The 23,814-nt window shown below is 38.6% G+C and overlaps 1 protein-coding gene across 2 annotated transcripts in view; it reads right to left on the bottom strand.

The window, feature by feature from the left end:
* The window catches only part of NWD2 (NACHT and WD repeat domain containing 2), a 174,772-nt gene that overhangs the window by 12,427 nt on the left and 138,531 nt on the right, over window positions 1-23,814 (bottom strand). For both annotated transcript variants that reach the window (XM_038533507.1, XM_038533508.1), the window contains 2 exons: window positions 12,670-12,873; window positions 3,553-3,697 (listed from right to left, as the gene is read on the bottom strand). In XM_038533507.1, coding sequence (XP_038389435.1) covers window positions 3,553-3,697; window positions 12,670-12,873 — 349 coding nt within the window. The remainder of the gene's footprint in view (window positions 1-3,552; window positions 3,698-12,669; window positions 12,874-23,814) is intronic.

Here is a 23,814-nt window from a genome sequence, read left to right on the forward strand (position 1 = left end):
GTGGGGATTGTATTTTTAATTGGTGCTTTTTGTAGAACTCTCATGATAATAGTTTTTTCAGTAATGATAGCAAGCAATCAAAAGCAATGACTCAAGTGAAAAAGATGATATGGTTATAGCCACCAATGTGGTGTGAGCTGTGCCATGGTCATCAGTCCATTTTACAAAGAGTTTTGACCAGGCAAGTTGGTTAAGGAAGCCAGTCAAAGGTGCTTACACAACACATATCTGCTCTTCTTACGAGAGTAAGAGCTAGTTGTAGATGAGGGAAGACGTAAGAAATCCACAGAAAGCAGCCTTTGGATCGTCTCTTTTCCAGCCATCTGTGTAACATGCTGGGAGACCCCCTGGATGGAGCCGGTGCTACCTTCTGTGGACCATGAGAAAGGAAGTGTCGGCCTGTACTATGTGTACCTAATGGATAATAACCAGAGATATGTGCCATCACCTCTAACTCCCGGGAAACAAATCAGCTGACACCGTATCACCTCATGGAAAGAACATGTGAATCAGGAGTGTTGATTATAAACGTGTTGTACGAAGAGATAGAGACAAACCAAGTTGGTAGAACCCACATAAGCTTGGCTCAGGGGGAAAAAAAGAGGCTGTAGAGAAGAATGTCTGTTTGCTGGTATACATGTAATTAAATATACCTGAATAAATGAGTCATGTGAGACAAAGTCAACTCTATAGAGTTATCTCTGGAAGTTATTTCAAGTACATCCTCATGATTTGGGGGGATTTTTATTGATAATTTCTGATATTTGTCTATGTTATAAACATACCCTTCCTTACTAAAATACCATATTTGTTTTCTGTCTTTGCAATTTTCTAAATATCCTAAAGTTTAGCCGGTATCCGATGAAGATAACATTAGGAAAGTCCCAGCCTTGGCAACTATATCATCCATGAGACTTAAATTCCCAAAACAACTATCCCTGAGAGTATTCAGTTTTAATGTTCACAGCTGGGTACGATTTTGGGGTCTGAATGATTTCTTTTCCTCTCCTGTTATTTGTAAAGGAAAAGCAGAAGTGCGAAAAACTCACTTGATTAAGCATCCGACTCCTGATTTCGGCTCAGGTCATGATCTCAGAGTTGTGGGATCCAGCCCCAAGTCAAGCTCCACACTCACTGTGGAGTCAGCTTGAAATTCTCTCTCTCCCTCTCCTTCTGTCCCCCCTCCCCGCTCACGCACGTGCATGTGTGCTTTCTCTCAATAAATAGATACATAAATAAAATCTTTAAAAAAGTGTCAAAAATTACATTCAGATATACTTTGCCTTTCTAGACTCTACCTAATATTCTTATTTCAACATCTCTGAAAAATATTGAAGTAATATGGATATAGTAATCCATTTCAAAGAACTGGCACTTCTCTAGCCATTTTTATTATGGAGACATGGCCTTAAAATGAGTTTGAAATGTACAATCAATAAAATTGTTATGGGCATGCGTATCTTTAAGAGATGTCCCCCAATCAGAGAACAGTCCACTTGCAGTAAATAGTTCATACTATACAGTATGAAATTATTAATCTCCATAGAGCTGGCCTCATGGAAAGAGTTTTTTAGTATAGAGAAAATTAGGAGAAAGTGTTTGCCAATGAGATACTTGAACATTGGACCTGTATGATTCTAAGTAAGAGAGTGCCCTCCTCAAACTGGGATCTCTTCCATTATGAATAGGAAAGTTTTTGCTCTGGGCATTTTCTTCAAATACAGCACATTTTGGGGGCCAGGTTGGTTTTTGTTCCTGATAAAGATGAAAAACCAGAGTCTCAAAATTGGATAAAAAAAGATCCCAAAGGAACAAGCATATTTGTCATATTCTAAAGATAGTACTTATTCTTGTCAATTTTAATATTTTTGGGGAGACCTAAAATAAGACCCGATTTTTGATAGTTTCTCGAGAATAAATTTGTAAAAATTATTTACAGCTGCCCTGAGCTTGAAGTCCACGTAGTATAAAAGGAGAACGCCATCAAGTGCCTTTACGGTTTTCACTTTGTCCTGCCATTCACAAAGTCAGTATGAAAACTCAACTGCTATTGCTTTTTCCTCAATAATTTGTCACTATCAATTTTTAGGATTTTATTTATTTATTTTAGAGACATGGGGGAGGGGCCAAGGGAGAGGGGGAGAGAATCTTAAGCAGACTCCCTGGGGAGCACAGAGCCTCACTCCAGGCTTGATTTCACCACTGAAGATTGATCATAATCTGGGCTGAAATCAGGAGTCAGGTGTTTAACCCACTGAGCCACCCAAGTGCCCCCTTCATTATCAATTTTTAAGATAAATGTTATATATCTGCTTCCTTTTACCCAGTAGTGTTTGTCCTCTGGAAACTATGACTGACCTACTCCTTCAGCTTTTTTGTGCATCCTTCAAAAATAAAACCTTTCTATGGCTGAAAAAGGCTAACAATCGAATCCCTGCTTTGTGGATTTTTATTTGAAGGTTAAATTAGATCCTGCCCCTCCCTTACCTCTTCATCTCTCAGCCTCCAGTGACTTCCCAACTGACCCAGAATAAAACATAAGGTTCTAATTATGGCTTCATCTCTCCCTCCCCAGGCCGGCCACCTTTACCTTCTTCCTCCTCTGGGGACTTACTAAGCGCATTCCTGTCTCAGGGATCTTGAACCTGGCAGCCCATCCTCAGAATTTCCTACCTTAGATATGGCACAGCTGGCTCCCTTTGTCATGCAGCTCAGAGTCCTGTCCTTACTGCCTGCTCCGTCTACCTGTGGACCCCCACATCCTTCATCAGCCCCTACTACTGTGTCTTGCTTATTCACATTGCATATTGCTTGGCCTTCCTGAAGGAATCTTGTTCAGTTTTTTAAAAAATATATTATTGTTATTATTTTTAGATTTTATTTATTTAATTAATGTATTCATTCATTCATTCATTTAGTCATTCACAGAGAGAGAGAGGCAGAGACATAGGCAGAGGGAGAAGCAGGCTCCCTATGGGAATTGATCTCAGGACTTCAGGATCATGACCTGAGCCAAAGGCAGATGCTCAACCACTGAGCCACCCAGGTGCCTCCCGACCCCCATTCATTTATTTGATTGCTTGCCTATCATTTCGTTTCCCCCACTAAAAAATAAGTTCGGAGAGAGAGAGAGAGAGAGAGAGAGAGAGAGAGAGAGAGAGAGAGAGACCTTGCCTGGTGTGTTGTTGGATCCTCGGTGCCTGGCTCATAGCAGGCACTCAACAAATGTTTACTGAGTGAGCAAGTGAATGGACGCATGAACAGAATGAATGAATGAACTGAGAACATTGGCAGAATCTGGTCTGATATATGCAGCCTCCTCTGACTTCTCTTAAAAATCACATGTTCTGGAGAAGTCCTCCAATTAAGTAAAGGCTTATCAATTGGTTAAAAGAAAAGAACACTTGTCTCTGGAGGAGAAGGAAACATTTAGAAAAACTAAATTTCATCGGGCAGTAAATGAAATGAAATTTGTAGACCCATAAAAGGGAAGCTGTGGATGCATCTATTACTTGTCTGTTCCTTAGTTTACTGAGGGTGTGTAAAAATTACCTGAGAACAGGTACCTCTTAGCTTGGCTATATTTCATTTTCCCCTTTTCATGTAACAGTTTTACAGCAGCCTTAAATATCTTCTTGATCTCATCTGATATCTCTTGCCAGGTCTTCTCATTGTCAGCTTTGGCAGAAGGCTGCATCTATGAAAACATAAAAGTGAGATGTTAGTCTTAAAATCATCAAAGAAAAAAATCAATATTTAAGCACAAGGAAAACTATTATTTGGAGGTCTATTGTGTGCCAATGTCTCCTATGAAGGTGCTTAATAGGCCATATCTCGTTTGATCCCCCCAATAACCCTGAAAGTTAGACATTATATCTACGTTATGTGTGAATTTTCCCAGATTACACAGAATTTGTCTATTGGGCTTTCTTAGACAATGTACTTATCGCTGTCTCTCTCTCTCTCTCTCTCTCTCTCTCTTTTTACATTTTTATTTTAGTTCCAGTTAGTTAACACGGTGTTATATTAGTTTCAGGTATACAATATAGAGATTCAATACCTGTACAACACCTGGTGCTCCTCCTGGTGCAGAGCACTTAATCCCCATCCCCTATTTTACCCATCCCCTCCTTCCTGTCTTGTGACCATCAGTTTGTTCTCTATAGTTAAGAGTCTGTTTCTTGGTTTCTCTCTCTCCTTCCCTCCTCTCTTTTTCCCTTTGCTTATTTGATTTGTTTCCTAAATTCCACATATGATCAAAATAATATGGTATTTGTCTTTCTCTGACTTATTTTGCTTAGTATAATACTCTCTAGCTCCATCCATGTCATTGCAAATGGCAAGATTTCATTCTTTTTTTAGCGTTGAATAAGATTCCATTGGATATCTATACCACAGCTTCTTTATCACTTCATTGGTTGATGGACACTTGGGCTACATTCATATCTTTGCAATTGTAAATAATGCTGCTATAAACCTAGAGATGCAACTAACTCTTTGAATTTGTGCTCTGTATTTTTGGGAATAAATACCCAGTAGTGTGATTGTGGGATCATAGAGTAGTTCTATTTTCAAGTTTTTAGGGAATCTCTATACTGTTTTCCAGAGTGGCTGCCCCAGTTTGCATTCCTAGCAACCTTGCAAGAGGGTTCCCCTTTCTCCACATCCTCGCCAATGCCTGTTGTTTCTTGTGTTGTTGATTTTAGACATTCTGACAGGTGGGAGGTGATGTCTCATTGTGATTTTGATTTGCGTTTTCCTGATGATGCGTGATGTTGAGCAACTTCCCATGTGTCTGTTTGCCATCGGTATGTCTTCTTCTTCTTTTTTAAAATCTTTTTTTAAAAAGATTTTATTTATTTACTCATGAAAGAGAGAGGGGGCGGGCAGAGACACAGGCAGAGGGAGAAGCAGGCTCCATGCAGGGAGCCCGACGTGGGACTCGATCCTGGGTCTCCAGGATCAGGCCCTGGACTGAAGGCGGCACCAAACCACTGAGCCACCTGGGCTGCCCCATTGGTATGTCTTCTTTGGAGAAATGTGTGTTCATGTCTCCTGCCCATTTTTAAAATTGGATTATTTGATTTTTGGGTGTTGAATTTTATAAGTTCTTTATATATTTTGGGTACCAGTCCTTTATTGGATAAGTCATTTGAAAATATCTTCTCCCATTCCATAGGTTGCCTTTTAATTTTGTTGATTGTTTTCTTCCCTGTGCAGAAGCTTTTTATTTTGATGTGGTCCTAGTAATTTATTTTTCCTTTTGTTTCCCTTAGCTCAGGAGGCATATTTAGAAAAGAGTTGCTATGACTGATGTAAAAGAGGTTACTACCTATTTTTTCTTTGAGGAATTTATGGTTTCAGGTGTCACATTTAGGTCTTTAATCGATTTTGAATTTATTTGTATGTATGGTATAAGAAAGTGGATTATTTCTTTTGCATGTTGCTGTCCAGTTTTCCCAACACCATTTGTTGAAGAGACTGTCCTTTTCCCACTGGATATTCCTTCCTGCTTTGTGGAAGATCAATTGACCATATAGTTGTGGGTTTATACTTTGTTTTTTATTCTGTTCCATTGATCTATGGGTCTATTTTTGTGCCAGTACCACACTGTTTAGATCACGACAGATTTGTAATATAACTTGAAGTCCAGAATTATGATGCCTTCAGTTTGCTTTTCTTTTTCTTCTTTAAAGAATTTATTTATTTATTCATGAGAGACAGAGACAGAGAGAGAGAGAGAGAGAGAGAGGCAGAAACATAGGCAGAGGGAGAAGCAGGCCCCATGCAGGAAGCCCGATGTGGGACTCGATCCCAGGACTCTGGGATCACACCCTGAGCCAAAGGCAAATGCTTAACTCCTGAGCCACCCAGGCAACCCTGCTTTTCTTTTTCAAGGTTGCTTTAGCTATTCAGGGACATTTGTGGTTCTCTACAAATTTTAGGATTGTTTGTTCTAGTTCTGTGAAAAATTCTTTTGGTAGTTTGATAGAGATTGCATTAAATGTGTAGATTATTTTGGGCAGCATAGACATTTTAACAATATTTGTTAACCCATTAGCATGGAATGTCTTTCCATTTCTTTGTGTCATCAATTTCTTTCAACAGTGCTTTATAGTTTTCAGAGTATAGTTCATTCACCTCCTTGGTTAGATTTATTCCTAGGTATCTTATTATTTTTGAAGCAATTATAAATGGGATTATTTTCTTAATTTCTCTTTCTGCTGCTTCCATTATTGGTATGGAAGATGCAGCAGATATCTGTACACTGATTTTGTATAATGTGACTTTACTGAATTCATGTATCAGTTCTAGCAGTTTTTTTGGTTGAGTCTTTCTGGGTTTTCTATTTTTAGTATCATATCATCTGCAAATAATGAAAGTTTTACTTCTTGGTAATTTACCTTTTATTTCTTTTTCTTGTCTGATTGCTATGGCTAGGACTTCCAGTACTATGTTGAAAAAAAGTGGTGAAAGTGGACATCCTTGCTTTGTTCCTGACCTTAGGGGAGTATCTCAGTTTTTCCCCATAGAAAGCAATATTAATTGTGAGTTTTTCATTTGTGGCCTTTATTATGTTGAGGTATGTTCCCTCTCAATCTATTTTGTGGAGGGTTTTTATCATGAATGGATGTTGTGCTTTGTCAAATGCTTTTTCTTAGTCTATTGAAATGATCATATGGTTCTTAGCCTTTCTCTTATTAATGTGGTGTATCACATTGATTGATTTGTGAATATTGAACTATCTTTGTAACCCAGGAATAAATCCCACTTGATTATGGTGAGTGATTTTTTAAATGTATTGTTGAATTCAGTTTGCTAATATTTTATTGAGGGTTTTTGCATCTATGTTCATCAGGGATATTGGCTTGTATTTCACTCTTTTAGTGGTATCTTTATCCAGTTTGGTATCAGGATAATGCCAGCCTCATAGAATGAGTTTGGAAGTTTCCTTTCTACTTCTATTTTTTGGAATAGTTTGAGGAGAATAGGTATTAACTCTTCTATAAATGTTTGGTAGAGTTCTCCTGTGAACATCTGGTCCTGGACTTTTGTTTGTTGGGAGTTTTTTGATTATTCTTTCTTTCTTTCTTTCTTTCTTTCTTTCTTTCTTTCTTTCTTTCTTTCTTTCTTTCATTACATTTCTTTTTTTTCTTTTTTTATAATAAATTTATTTTTTATTGGTGTTCAATTTACCAATATACAGAATAACACCCAGTGTTCATCCCGTCAAGTGCCCCCCTCAGTGCTCGTCACCCATTCATCCCCACCCCCCGCCCTCCTCTCCTTCCACCTCCCCTAGTTCATTTCCCAGAGTTAGGAGTCTTTATGTTCTGTCTCCCTTTTAATTACATTTCTTTGCTGGTTATCAGTCAGTTCAAATTTTCTACTTCACCCTATTTCTGTTTTGAAAGTTTATATGTTTCTAGGAATTTATCCATTTCTTCTAGGTTGTGCAATTTGTGAGCATATAGCTTTTCGTAATATTCTTTTATAATTGTTTGTATTTCTGTGATGTTGGTTATTATTTCTCCTCTCTCATTTGTGATTTTATTTATTTAAATCCTTTCTCTTTTTTTTTCTTGATAAATCTGACTATATAGGTTTTTCAGTTTTACTGTTTTTGTTCCAAAGGACCAGGTCTTGGTTTCATTGATCTGTTCTATTGTGTGTGGGTATTTTTTTATAGTTTCTATATCATTTATTTCTGCTCTAATCTATTACTTCTCTCTTTCTGCTGGTTTTAGTTTTGTTTTAGTCTTGTTTTAGGTTTTGTTTGTTGTTCTTTCTCTAGCTCCTTTAAGTGTAAGGTTAGGTTGTTTATTTGACATTTTTCTTGCTTCTTGAGGTAGGTTATATTGTTATAACGTTCTATCTTATGTACTTTAAAATTTTTTTTTATTTTAAAGATTTTATTTTTTCATGAGAGACACAGAAAGAGAGTTAGAGACACGGGCAGAGGAAGAAGCAGGCTCCATGCAGGGAGCCCCATGTGGGACTTGATCCCGGGTCTCCAGGATCACACCCTGGTCCAAAGGCAGGCGCTAAACCACTGAGCCACCCAGGCTGTCCTCTTTTGTACTTTTTTAAATTTCTTCTTTTATTTGCTGGTTGACCATTGTTTAGTAGCATGCTGTTTAATCTCCATGTACTTGTGGTCTTTCTAGATATTTTTCCAGTGGTTGACTTCAAATTTCATAGCATTGTGGTCAGAAAAGTTGCAAGGTATAACTTGATATTCTTGTATTTTTTGAGGTTTGTTTTATGGGCTAATATTTGGTCTATTCTGGAGAAAGTTCCAGGTGCATTTGAAAAGCATGTGTCTTTTGCTCTTTTAGGGTGGAATGTTCTGACTATATCTGTTAAATCCATCTGTTCTGGTGTGTCATTCAAAGCCATTGTTTCCTTGTTGATTTTCTGTTTAGATGATCTATCTATTGATGTTAAGTGGGGTGTTAAAGTCCCCTTGTATTATTGTATTATTATCTATTAGTTCCTTTATGTTTGTTATGAACTGTTTTATGTATTTGGGTGCTTCTATGTTGGGTGCATAAGTATTTACAATTGTTATATCTTCTTGTTGAATTGTCCTCTTTATCATTGTATAGTGACCTTCTTTTTCTTTTGTTACAGTCTTTGTTTTAAAGTCTATTTTGTCCCATATAAATATTGCTACTCCAGCTTTGACATACATTTGCATGATGGGTGTTTCTACATCCCCTCACTTTCAGTCCAAAAGTGTCTTTAGATCTAAAATGAGTCTCGTGTAGGCAAGCATACAGATGGGTCTTGTTGTTTAATCCATTCTGTCATCCTCTGTCTTTTGATTGGAGCATGTACTCTATTTATATTCAAAGTAATTATTTATAAATATGTATTTATTACTATTTTATTATATACTTTGTGGTTGTTTCTGAAGATTTTTTCTGATCTTTTTTTGTCTTTTTTTCAGGTTTTGCTGATTTTCTTTAGTGGTATATTTATATTCCTTTCCCTTTATTCTTTGCATATTTATTAGTGGTTTTTCACTTGTGTTACCATTAGGTTTGTATATAACCACGTCTACATATGCAGTCTATATTAAATTGATGGTTATTTAAGTTTGAATCCATTCTTTTCACCTGTCATCCCCACATTTTAGGTATGTGTTATTTATTATATTTTACATCCTTTTTTTTTTTTTTTTGGTGAATACCTTGGCTGATTTTTTTTTTTTTTTTACAGAAATATTCACTTTTATTGCTTTTGTTTTTCCTACTTTTATACTGTCACTTTTGGTCTCTCCCTTCCCTCAAAGAGCTTCCTTTGATATTTCTTGCAGGGCTGGTTTAATAGTTATGAACTCCTTTAGTTTTTATTTGTCTGGAAAACTCTTTGCCCTTTTATCTTTTTTGAATGATAGCCATGCTGGAAAGAGTATTCTTGGCTGAAGATTTTTCCCATTTAGCACTTTGAATATATCATGCTACTCTTTTCTGGCTTGCAAAGTTTCTGTTTGAAAAACCTTGTGCTAGCCTTATGGGTTTTGTCTTATAAGTTACTGACTTCTTTTGTCTTGCCGCTTTAAAATTTTTTTCTTTATCACTAGATTTTGCCAATTTAATTACAATATGTCTAGGTGTGGGTCTGCTTTTGTTGACTTTGATGGGAGTTCTCTGTGTTTCCTGGACCTGGTTATCTGTTTCCCTGTCTAGGTGAGGGAAGTTTTCATCTACTGTTTCTTCAAATAAATTTTCTGTCCCCTTTTCTCTCTTCTTTTTCTGGTACTTCTAATAATATGAATAATAATTACACTTGATGGAGTCACTGAGTTCCCTAAGTCTATTCTCATTTTTCATAATTCTTTTTTTCTTTTTTGTTCAGCTTTATTTCTTTCCATTAGTCTGTCTTCTGGGTCAGTAATTCATTCCTCTGCTTCTTCCATCCTGCTATTCATTCCATCAAGTGTGTGGAATTTCATTTATTGAACCCTTTATGTTATTCCTTTTCTCTGTGTTATAGGTTTCATTCATGTCTTCCACCCTTTTCTCAAGTCCAGTGAGTATCCTTATGATCATTGCTTTAAATTCTCTATCAGGCATGTTAGTTATAGCTGTTTCACTTAGAAATAAGGCTGTGGCCTTGTCTTATTCTTTCACATGGGGTAAATTTCTCTATCTCCTCATGTTGTCTGCCTCTTTGTGTCTGTTTCTCTGTGTTAAGAAAGTCAGCTAGGTCTTCTTCTCTTGAGAGTAGTGACTTAAAAAAAAAAGAAAAAAAAAAGAAGAAGAGGTCTTGGAGCGCCCTGCAGTGCAGTGTCCCCCGTCTACCAGAAACTGGCACTTCAGGAGAATATCCTATGTGTGTTACTTATGCCCTGCTTTTGTGTTAGAGTCACTTTTCCTTTCAATGAAGTCATCTGCACTGACTGCACTGACTTTGCCTGTTGCTGTCTGCTGTGTTAGTGGGACCCAGGCAGGCCAGCTCTGAGGGTGCAAGACCACTGGGGAATTTGGGATGGGGTGGTGGTGTTAGCAAAATTTGTGCTGGGCCTCTAGTCCCATGCCAGATCTCCAAAGTGCTAAGGCAGCTGGGGTCTGCATGCTAGGGTGGCCAGGGATGGAAGGCTGGGTAGTGTGCATGATGATGGCTAGATATGCCTGAGCCTGGCATGAGATGGTTGGCAGCACATGGCTGGGCATTGTGCAGTGGCAGCGTGGTGTGAACATTTAACAAAATTTGCCCTGAGCCCTGGGCCGAGGCTAGAAGATTTGGAGTGGGTGAGTCCTCAGGAGAACTTGTGGGCATGGTGTACTACTTGCAGGTTAGGTAGAAAGTCCCTCTTGGGTTTTGATACAAATGTCCTAACAAAATGATCTCTTCAGTATCCTCTAAAGAGGCCAGAAAGTTAAAGGAGACATGCTCATATGTTTCCATTTCATTGTCTATAGCTGTTTCTTCATTTGTTTCTGATTTTCTAGGAAATCAGATGGGAGGATTGCCGACCAAGCAAGTAGCATGTATAGAGTCTTGGTGAAATCTTATTCATACATTCATTTATTTAATGATAATTTATGCAGAAATAGCAGGTGGGGTTTAGAGAATAACTTAAATGTCCCTAGAGGATCTTAGAATGACAAAGGGACAACTCAAGCCAATTAAATAGTAACATAACCAAACTGCTGTGTAGACCTGGTTTCTCGAGGTATTAGGTTTTTTAATATCTATGTTTACTGGCAACTACATTTCCTCCTGACATATTTAACTGAGGAATGCCTTGTATTTGCCCTAATATTCTTATCCACAGAAGCAAGATTCTTGCAGATAATTACTTTGAATAATGCATGGAGGGGGAAGAAGAAAAATTAAGGATCCTGACATGATTTCATATGGCATGCAGAAAATACTTAATGTTACATATCAAAATGACAAATACACAAAGTTCTTAAAGGAACTGTCGCCAAGTCATAGCTGTCCTCTCAGAGATGCCTTGGCACTGATATCAAGGATGTTCTCTTTGGAAGAGAGATGGATATCTATGCCTTCTTTTCCCTCTCTAGGAATCCTATGCAAGGAAAAGGCACATCCATTTTCTCTCCTTTATTCTGTTTCAGGCGACATACAATAGATCCACTTAGGAACCAAGTTGGAGAGGAGACATTGATACTGTTTCCATCATACAAATACATGAATCAACCTCACTCCAAGATTCTACATTAGGTACAAGAATATAAATGATGTATGAAATAGTAAAGGAAAAATAACTGAGTTAAAAAAATGAGATACTTTAAAAATAGAAATAGCTCCGCAGGTTTTTAAAAGCTGCCTCCCCTTCCCAAAAAAACCTTTCACAAATCAAAAATATAACTGTTGAGCTTGAAAACTTTTTAAAAAAGATTTTATTTATTTATTCATGAGAGACACACACACACACACAGAGAGAGAGAGAGAGAGAGGAAGAGGGAGAAGCAGGCTCCATGCAAGGAGCCCAACGTGGGACTCGATCCCAGGTCTCCAGGATCACACCCTACAGCACTAGACCACTGCACCACCGGGGCTGCCCATGAGCTTGAAAACTTAATACATGAACAGAGTGGACACAGCTGAAGAAAGAAATTACTGAATTGGAAAAGACCTAAAGTGACATTCTGGACAGCAGCATGGAGAGCTAAGGAAATTGATTATATGAAAGAGTATCAAAGAGAAATGGAGGATAGTCTGAAATGGTCCAGTGTAAATCCAATGATAGAGCAAAAAAGAAAGAACAGAGGGAATAGAGGAAAGACATTATTTGATGAGATGAGAGTTGAGAACTTTCCAGAACAGAGAGAATACATGAATTCACAAATATAGGAAGCAAGACATATACCATTCAGAATAATGTAGACACATTATGGCAAAATGGGAAAAATAAGAATATTTTCAGATAAACAGAGTTTACCACTAATAGACTTCCATTAATGGAACTTCCAAAGAAGGAAATAACCCCAGGAGGAAAGTTTGAGAGGCCCCCAAAAAAGATAAGTCAAATTGGAAAGTTTCTTAGCTTTGGATTTTGTGGTTAAAAGAAATGTAGGGTCCAAGGCAGAGTAACTTTGTTGTGCCTTTTCTGTGGAGGGAACCACCCCTGGATGACCAACAGTTGAAAGTAATGGACACGTACATACTTTGGAGAGAAAGATAACTCACTGCATTTTTATTGCTTTTCAGCATTTCCGATTTAGGTCTGAGGTAATAAGCTGCTGGCACTGAGTTCTCATCACGACAGTACCACTCTTCCAGAAGCTTGGTCTCCAGCTTTGCCTCTACGGCAGCATCCAAAATCATTTCAAACTCTGAGGCTTCAACTTCTCCAGGGATTCGGATGTTCCCATATTTTTCACCTAATAGTCCCTGTGTATCCACAAGAAAGTTCAGGTTAGTGTATCACCAAGAAAGTTCATTTTAGTATTCACATCATGTAGTTCCTCAATAAATATTAAATAGAAACAAGATACATTGTTCCATCACTTTTCTCTTTTAATCACGGTGGATAGTTTTTTCTCATGCATTATTTAATAAGCACAATTAGATCAATTATATTGTAATTATAATAAATTCATATAATGAGAATTGAGATTGCATATCACATCAGACAAATTCAAAATACAGAGTTTTGTAGCCAATTTATTTTCCCGAAGCTTACATAATACAACAAAAGCTGTTCTGCTCTGAGATTTTTTGTTTGTTCGTTCGTGACAAGGAAAAACGACATTCTGGGCTCTATGAAATACCACACATGTAAACTCTCAAACAGAAGGATTACTTTGTGAAGAGTTAACAATATATATTCTAAGCCCCAGATTTACGCAGCTACAAATGAAAGAAGTAGGAAATCACTGAATGTGATACTACGAGGGACCCCACTGCAACTAAAAATAGTTGAAAATGTAAATAAGATATGTCATTTCCTCCTTATTAAGTTGGCAAAAAAAACCCCCAGAAAACAAAAAACATGCTCATGTTATGTGAAGGTGTGAGAAGATATCCACACGGTGCTGATGGGTGTGTAAATTGATCCAGTATTTCACTGAAGGGGATTGTGGCAAAATGTATTAAAAACCTTAAAAATCCATATAACTTTGGACTTGGCAACTTGTCTTCTGGGAAATTGTCTTTAGAAAATAATTAAGGATGTGCATAAAGACTTACCAGAATATTTATGCTGATACTGTTTTGACAGGAAGGAATTGGCATACCTTGGGAATACCATGGAATACCAACCTAAGCGTCCTGCGAATGGGAGCATTTAGTACACTATGGTACCTCTATTCAAAGTATGCAGCAAGTCATTTCAGAACTGTATGGGGGTAGAAAGATTTTTTTTTCCTTTTCAAGTTTTTATTCAAATTCCTGTTAGTTAACATACAGCCTAATGTCGGTTTCAGGTGTAGAATTTAGTGATCCATCACTCAATATGACACCCAGTGCTCACAACAAGTGCACTTTTTAATGCGCATCATCCATCTAGCCCTTCCCCCTGCCCTCTCCCCTCCAGTAACTCTCAGCTTGTTCTCTACAGTTAAGAGTCGGTTTTCTGGTTTGCCTCTCTTTTTTTCCTTTCCCCTCTATGTTCATCTGCTTTGTTTCTTAGATTTCACATATGAGTGAAATCATATGGTATTTGTCTTTCTCTGATTGACTTATTTCACTTAGCATAACACTTTATAGCTCCGTCCATATCATTGCAAACGGCAAGTTTTCATTCTTTTTATGGCTTAGTAATATTCCAGTGTGTGTATGTGTGTGTGTGTGTGTGTGTGTGTGTGCACCACATCTTGATCCACTCATCAGTTGATGGACATTTGGGCTCTTCCATAATTTGGCTATTGTTGATAATGCTACTATAAACATCAGGGTGCACGTAGCCCTTCAAATCAGTATTTTTGTGTCCTTTGGGTAAATACCTAGTCGTGCATTTGCTGGGTTGCAGAAGATGTTTATAATACACTATTAAGTAAAAAGGTAAGTTACAAAACAGTATGTATAAGATGATTCCAATGTTTTATATACATTACATATATATATATATAAAAGAGAGAGAAGATCATGTATATATGTATATACAAACATACACATAAGAAAAATTTTATAAGAATGCGCAGCAAAATTATCAATGGCTATCGTTGGGTTGCTTTAAATTTACTAAGGTTGTTTTATGAATTTATTGGGCTTTCTTTAAGTTTATTTATTCTTAGTGATCTCTACACCCTCGGGCTCGAACTCACAACCCCGACATCAGATCAAGAGTCACATGCTCCACTGACTGAGCCAGCCAGGTGTCCCTGAAATTATTGCTTTTTTAATTAAAATCTTCTTTGTAGTAGGCATTAGTATCTTATGGTGAGAAAAACAACAGGCATTAAAAAGTTTTCAACCCAATGATGCTGTCTATACTACTTTGTGGGACAATACTTTCAAGCTTCCTCTAAATGTCTGCTTAAGCCTGCGGTTCTCAAATTGTGGTCCCCAGACCAGCAGCACCTGGGGATTTATCAGGCCTGCAAATTGTCAGGTCCCATCCCAAACTGACTGAGTCAGAAACTCTGGGAGTAGCGCTAAGCAATCAGTGTTTTTTTCTCAAGCCCTCAAGGTACCTGAACGACTGGGTTAAGCTAATAAAATTACCTTATATAGCATCTGGTATTTCAAATACTCTTCAATGTCTTATCTAGCAGAAACAGGGAAAGGATGTAAAGGAACCCTAAGACAAATCTATGCCATCCAAGACAAGTGTTTCTCCTTTATGGTTTCCATGGGAAGATTTTTCTTTAATCTGTGGGCACCTTCATCCTTATTTCCTGTTGACTTGCATCTTTACTATAAACTTTAAGTCCTGTTTACCCATTGGAATGTGAATCGTGGTTTGGCTTCCTTGGAGCACTTCTTACTACCTCTACCGCCTAAAACTGCAATATCCACAGTGTTTTTTCATCTCATACAGTTAGACGAGAGAATTAAAGTCCTGGGTAGATCTGTATCCAAATAAATTCATAATGTAAACTGTTTTGCGAGATGGTAAGCCCCATAAGTGTTGAGGCCTGAGATGTTGGTTCCTAGCACATAGAAAAAATATATATATATATATTTTAAAAACCCTGTTTGTTAAACAAATGAATGAACCAAGATAGAGACGAAAACTTTAGACTGTTGTATTCATTTTTTAAAAACTATTTATTTATTTATTTTAGTGATAAAGAGAGAGCACAAATAGGTGGGATAGAGGGAGAGGGAGAGGAGAATCTCAAGCTGACTCCATGTTGGGTGCAGAGCCCGATGTGGGGCTCAATCTCATGACCCTGAGATTATGAGCTAAGCTGAAACCAAGAGTCAGATTCTTAACTGACTGTGCCATTCAGGCATCCCTAGACTGTTTTGTTATTAGCTGTAGCTTCTTGTATTCAGAGATAATATTTCAGCTCTCAACAGGTAGAGCAACAATTTGGGAAGGTACCAGTCCTGTCTGCAACCTTCATTTCAGCCTGTAGTCTTTTAATAAGTCCTGTCTAAACACATCCCTGGTTGGGCCATGCCCTGTGTCCTTGGAACATAATCCATCTCATCTAACTGGCTTACTCAAGCTGATTTTGGCTAACCGAACTTATCTTTTCAAGCTCAAGTCTCCTCACTACTAGCCTCAAAGACCAGGCAGGACGGAGACACAACCTGCTTGTCCTCTTTGGCTGCCTAAAGTCCCTTTGGAAAGGCCTTGAATGGAGGGACACTACCACTTTGGTCTGCATTGTTTCAGCATGGGAAACCGCTCTACAGAGGGTTCTCTTGAAATAAGGGCATTCTAACTCCAACTCACTGTATCAGCCAGAAGACCGAATGACAACACTTTTATTTCAATCTGCATATGTTTTGGGCTATTCTTGACAACAGGCTGTATGCAACAAAAATGATGTTATTTTGAGTTGTTTCTCACTTTCTGTTTTGTCAAGGAATAGCTGACATACAATGTTGCATTAGTTTCAGCTGTGTGGCATAGTGATTCAATATTTGTATACATTACAAAATGGTCACCACAGTAAGTCTGGCTACCATCTGTCACCATACGAAGTTGTTAGAATGTCATTGACTATACACTCTATGTGGTACATCGTATCCCCATTTATTTTGTACCTGGTAGCCTGTACCTCTCAATCTCCTTCACCCATTTCATCCATCTCCCCCCCTCCCTTCTGGAATCATCATTTTATTCTCACTTTCAATGTTCCTCTTCTAAAACCTCTCATGTGAAACTCAGGTAACTGAACAGGTGCAATCTCTCATCCTGCCACAGGTACAAAGGGAGATGAGGCTAGCCAGTCTGAGGATTATCCTATTTCTGTTGGCTAGTTCTGGATGAAAGATAGTCAGCATCTTCAGTCAGGACTGTCTGGCATGAGGAGTGAGATTTTAGTGCTGGGAGGAGCCATCCAGAAAAGCTATATGGGTAATGTAGAGAATAAGAAGACTTCAAAGCAGTAACCGCTGGAGGCATACAACATGGGTGGAGGGTCTGATGGACAGCCAGAGCATTAAACATGGGGCTTAGTAATTGACACTCTCCATCTAGCAGCCAATGAAGCCTAGGGGTATCATGAGCCTAGCTGCCAAGATCCAGGGACAAACTGACTGGATTTGGGGTATGGAGTAGGAAAGGACAAAATAGTGACTTTGCAAAACAGGATTGTATCCTACCACAGGACCGTCATCACTGCACTAGCAATTAATTAGCTGCTTGTTCTTTATCTTTCTGCACTAACTGAGGTTGGTCCCAGAGTCCAGGGCAGCATCAGATCTATGGCTCAGTTTCTAAAGCGTGCATCATCAGGGTGCTTGTTAAAATGTAGGTTCTAAGACCACTTCTCAGACCTAAAGAACACTGTGGTTGGCAGCCCAGGATAGGAATTTTAAAATGAGATTACAAATGAATCTAGAATTTGAGAACCACTGTTATGGGCAAAGCCTATGTGGTCTCATGATTAATGGTTAGCAAGCATTGAAGAGGGGTAGGATGGAGAACACAGCAGATCATTATTACAGTTGAAGGCTATTCAAAAATAATTTTTTTTGAGTGGAACCACTGGCACAAAATACTATAATTATTTGATTTATAGAGTAAGGCAAAATGTATTTTAGAGTAGAAATACAAAAGAAGAAAAAATATCCTCATCCAATTCAAATAACAAATATATATCGAGTACCTACTATATATAAAGTGATAATATGGAACTTCAGAAAAGTAATAATGTGCTACAGGCTTAAAGTTTCTTATTGGATTGTTCTCCCCAAGTCTTTTCCTTCTATTGATTCTTCCTTTAGGTGGAATGCTCATAAATCATGAAGCAGTTACTTTTCAGGAGTCCAAGACAGGATTCTGTCTCAGTCTTATCTTCCTATTTGAGAAAGAGGAATAGCAAAAGAGTTTGCCACCAGATTTTTCAGGAAGACTTTATGGTGTTCTGTGTATTTACAACTTCAAGGTAACACACAAAGCATTCCTATGTCTGCCAGGACTAGAGACAGTCAGTGTAGACAGAGTCAGTTAAGTTAATTGCAAAGTCAGGCTCAATGGTGAATGGCTCCAAGTAGGAGTAGAGATACAGGACCATGCCTAAGAGTCTAGCAGTCAGATTCAAGGTGGCAAGACCATGTCTAAGTTGGTTTCCTAATCAGATGATTCTTTAGCTCTGCAGCCATAGGACAGTATCCATGAATAATTACAGAAACTATGAGCGAGAAGGCATCCTCCTCTGTCCACTGGCAATAAAATAGTCACCCCCACCACGAAAGGAGAAACAATCCATCCACATCCTTCTGACTCCAATGCTCAAGAAGGTCATTTTTTGCTCAGTTAAACCAACCTCGCCACTTTGTAGGAGAAATTTGGTGGCAGGTTGAGGGATTACATTCAATTTTGCATTGAGGTCCATTTTTATTAAGTACACCATTGATCAATCTGCCTGCATGACCCTGTGTGGAAGAAATGCATATGTCTGAAATAATTTTCAACTTTTTGTTGAATTGCTTAACACGCTGTCAATATACATAGGGATATAAATATATGGGATTTCTCCTGTCTGAAGAAATCCATAATCACCTCTCCTACCCACTAATCAAATGTGAAAACATTGAAATTACCCATTCTTCAACATTGAAGATATGTTAGTTAGGCAAGTAGAAGCAGTCTAAGTTCTCAAATACAATCAGGGAATTAAATTCAAATGGTTGAAAAACCTAAGAAAATCGTCTGCTATTTTCACTGTAGTTTCTGCATGTAAAATTCTAGCATAAGAAATACTTTCAGACGCTTTGGAACTGGATAGATGTAAATGTAAATGTATTAAATGCCACCGAGTTGTGCACATTAAAATGCTTAATTTTTTACATTTTTCAAACTTTTTTGAGAGGGAGCATGGATGTGTGGGTGGGAAAGGGGATACAGAGAGGATCTTAAGCAGACTCCACGCTGAGATGACTTGGGGCTTGATCTCACAACCCCAAGATCATGACTTGAGCCAAAATCAAGTCAGACACTTAACAATTAACTGAGCCACCCAGGTACCCCAAAATGGTTAATTTTATTTTATGTGAATTTCACCTCAATTTTGAAAAAAAATTCTGAATTTTTAAATTCTTTGCAACCAGGGGCTTAAATATAAAAGGGCTCTCCTTTTTGTAGCTCCCTTCCTTTCTTTATATGCTGATATAGATACATCTAAGCTATTGACTTTAAAGGCTTAGAGATAACATTTTCTTTCCTCTTGATTTTTCTTTTCTCTTGGGCAAATGCGGACTCCCTCCCCACACACCTCTGCTCTTCTTGGGATTTGTTTCTGCCTGGGCCTGCAAGTGAGAATCTCTGGGGTGTGAGTCTGATGGTGTGCAGTTTATATTGTAGCAAAAAGAACAGATGGATTGAAATACCGTCAAAGGCATTGGGGAGTTCAGTGTGTCTTTGCTTTTTTCTATTGTGGGATGCCAGGAAAGACACGCGAGGGCCATCTTTTTGGGGTTATGGATGCCCTGTTTTGGAGGCAGGTGGACAGGAGCTCTCTGGGCCACTATTTATGAGCCCAACACGGGGGCAGCTGGAAGGAAAAGGGGAGATCTCCCCCCACAGTGGTGCTACAACAAAAGCAATTCTCCATAAGTGCCCTGGTCCCCTAACTTAGTTACCAATGTAAGACAGGTGTAAGCTGTCTTAGTCCTTCCTCCTGTAAGCTTCCCTTTTATTTATTAAAATAAAACCCACATTTTTATATATACAATTTCCCCTGATGACTCTGTGAAGTAGGTGGAGTTGCCGAAGAACACCCTATCTCACCGATCTCAGCTGGCTTGCCTAAGACTACTTCTCTAAGAAGACTTGGTAGTACCAGCACTTGAATATAGGGCTTTTAATTCAATAACCTCATCCTACTTCATCAAGTTATTGTGCTATTTTCCCTTCTAAAAGTGCCTTCAGGTAACTTATTTGCTTGTGATGGCTCTTCTAGCCAGTGCCTTTGGCCTCGTGGGCCACCATACATGGCCACGCAGTCTCTGTGCAGCACACCTCCAGGGGATACTGTTCATAAGGACTACAGCACGTTCATGTTATGACCCTGGGTATTGGCATTCTTTTTATCTGATTTGTTGTTGAGTAACAAGACAAAAATGGTTGTGCTGTATTCCCTGGAGCTCAATCTTCATAGAGCTCTGTTATACAGTGAGGTCAGCTGAACCAAGCCAATAGCCAAATACTATTAACTGTTTCCCACACTTAATAGTATTTTCTCAATATATTTTTAAAGTCAGCAAGTACCTTCACACCTGACTTTTACATTTTTAAATATAAACAGAATATAAGTTATTTTATTTAGATGTGAATTGCAATTTAGTTCCTCAAACATTGTTTCATATGTCATGAGAAGCAAGAGTAAATGCAGAGAAGGGAATATGATGGTTGATTCTATGTGTCACCTTTATGAGGTGCCCAGGTATTTGATCAAATGTTATTTCTGAGTGTTTCCCTAAGGGTGTTTCTGGATGAGACTAGCATTTGAATCAGCAGACTGAATAGAAGAAAAAAGGTAGATGAGGAGAGACTTTATTCTCTCTGCCTATCTGAGCTGGGATCTTGGTCTCCTGCCCTCTCCCTGACTTAAATTCTTGACACTGCTGGTCTCCAGCTTGAAGATGGCAGATTGTGACACTTCTAACCTCTCTGTTAGAATTAAATGATGCCTGCACCAAAGACAGTCTGGATAAGATCTTCAAGAAAGGTCATGTCTTTTGGAATCAAAAGACATAAAGGCGATATCTTTAGAAAATTGTTCTCTCAATCATTAGAGATATAGTCTTGCATGCAGGGTTGCCAAGAATGGATGATAGCAGATATCTTTAGCTAATAGAGCACACAATTATCCAGATACTCATGATGGAATTAACAATATATTCTGATTAGACATTTACTGGCATCTATGGGCAAAAAAAAAAAAAAAAAAAAAAATCCATCATCCCACCATTTGTACATAGTGAGCCTGTGTTTCACATGCCACAAAAGCGAATTTCTGAAATATGATATATAAAGCCAAAGATTTATTCATGCACACAAATAATCTACATGTCAATCAAGAATATTTTGAGGTTTGGAAAGGCAAATGTTAGGAATGACCTTAGAGAGTTGCTTCTCTTCGTTGAGTCTCAGCCTTCACATCCGTAAATGGAGAGAATACTCCAGGCTTTGTGTATTCATCTGGCCAAACATCTACCCTGGTTTGTTGTGAGAATCAAGCAGGTACTACGGGTGAAAGCACTCTGTGAAATGTAAAGCTCTTGGCAATACTACTTTACTCAAATATAGTTTATAGAGAAACATACATACTCAATATACTCAAACATACACACATGGAATAGAACTAAATCCTGAGAAGTACAGCTGGGTAGATAGAGGAGTGAATGAAATATCTCCTGATTGAAAAAAGAGAAACAGAAGACAGAAAGGAGGAAAAGAATGGGTAGCCAGTTGCTTACAGGTGGTAAGAAAGTGAGAAAATACGTAGTCTCATAAGGATAAATTCTTCCATTCTCGGGTAGGGGGTGAGAAAAAGAGGCTTCAATGAGCTCTGCTGGGTGAACTGTGTTAGCTAGCTGGAGTAACAGCAACAAATGTATGGAGTTAACCTTTATGGAGAATTACAGGCAGTGCTTTAGAGGCAGCTGATGGCCCTGATGTAAAATAAGTTCTAAAAAATGGAGCAATTTGTGTCCTTACCAGTGTGTTCATAATCCCGTTTGTAGGAATTGAGTTATTTGAAATTCAGCTATTCTATAAAAGAAGACCAAAAGACAACCTACAGAATGGGAGAGGATATTTGCAAATGACCTATCAGATAAAGGGCTAGTTTCCAAGATCTATAAAGAACTGATTAAACTCAACACCAAAGAAATAAACAATCCAATCATGAAATGGGCAAAAGACATGAACAGAAATCTCACAGAGGAAGACATAGACATGGCCAACAAGCACATGAGGAAATGCTCCGCATCACTCGCCATCAGGGAAATACAAATCAAAACCACAATGAGATACCACCTCACACCAGTGAGAATGGGGCAAATTAACAAGGCAGGAAACCACAAATGTTGGAGAGGATGTGGAGAAAGGGGAACCCTCTTACACTGTTGGTGGGAATGTGAACTGGTGCAGCCACTCTGGAAAACTGTGTGGAGGTTCCTCAAAGAGTTAAAAATAGACCTGCCCTATGACCCAGCAATTGCCCTGCTGGGGATTTACCCCAAAGATACAGATGCAGTGAAACGCCGGGACACCTGCACCCCGATGTTTATAGCAGCAATGTCCACGATAGCCAAACTGTGGAAGGAGCCTCGGTGTCCATTGAAAGATGAAAGGATAAAGATGATGTGGTCTATGTATACAATAGAATATTACTCAGCCATTAGAAATGACAAATACTCACCATTTGCTTCGACGTGGATGGAACTGGAGGGTATTATGCTGAGTGAAATAAGTCAATCGGAGAAGGACAAACATTATACGGTCTCATTCATTTGGGGAATATAAATAATAGTGAAAGGGAATAAAGGGGAAAAGAGAAAAAATAAGTGGGAAATATCAGAAAGGGAGACAGAACATGGAAGACTCCTAACTCTGGGAAACGAACTAGAGGTGGTGGAGGAGGGCAGGGGGTGGAGGTGACTGGGTGGCGGACACTGAGGTGGGCACTTGACGGGATGAGCACTGGGTGTTATTCTGTATGTTGGCAAATTGAACACCAATAAAAAATAAATTTATTATTAAAAAAAAAAAGAAGACCAGCATTGCTTTGGGCAATGTCCCCCAGAATTCCTATGTTGAACCCCAAGTCCCCCAGGTGACTGAGATGGGGTCTTTAAGGAGGTAATAAATATTAAATGAGGTCATCAGGGTGGAGCTTTGAGCCAATAGAACTGGTGCCCTTATAAGAAAAGCGAGCGAGGCAGGAATTATCTTTGCCTTATGGGGACACAGTCAGAAAGAAGCTGTCTTCAGGCCCGGAAGCGTTCTCAACAGAATCGGACCATGGTGGCACCAGGAGCCCAAACTTGTAAACTCCAGAACAGTGAGAAAAGACATTTCCATTGTTTAAGTCACCCATTCTATGGTATTTTGTTATGTTAGCCTGGGCTAATAGAAGCCTAATGAACAAAATGAAGCTAATTTTGTCAGTGTAAGGTCTGATATTTCTGGAAATTCATCATAAAATGTGATGAATAAAGTCATAATTAAATGACTTACCAATTCTGTAAAGTATGCAACAGAATAGGTGAATGCTTCGACCTAGTTTGAGAGTCTCAGCTCATAATCAAATTATAATTTTACCTTTTTTCTTTTATGTTTAACTATGGTTTTATTTACATACTGACATCCACTGCTGAACTTACATGTATGATACCAATTATCTGCTACCTTTTCCTTATTACAATGTGCTTTTGTGTGTAAGGAAGTTGTATTACCCCGAAAATACTGGACACGCTCTTACTCTTTAGAAACATCTCAGCAAGGGAAGCAAACGCCAGTGTGTAGGGACTGGGTAGCAGAGCCACAGGAAATAGAACTATCTTGGAGTTGGCAGTTAACTCACATCAGTTTCATTTACTTATTCATGAGAGACACAGAGAGGCAGAGACATAGGCAGAGGGAGAAGCAGACTCCCTAGGACGAGCCTGATGCAGGACTCGATCCCGGATCCTGGGATCACACCCTGAGCCGAAGGCAGATGCTCAACCACTGAGCCACCCAGGTGTGTCCCAGTTCACAGC

This window comes from Canis lupus, chromosome 3 (assembly GCF_011100685.1).
Source record: "Canis lupus familiaris isolate Mischka breed German Shepherd chromosome 3, alternate assembly UU_Cfam_GSD_1.0, whole genome shotgun sequence".
NCBI classification, from domain to species: domain Eukaryota; kingdom Metazoa; phylum Chordata; class Mammalia; order Carnivora; family Canidae; genus Canis; species Canis lupus.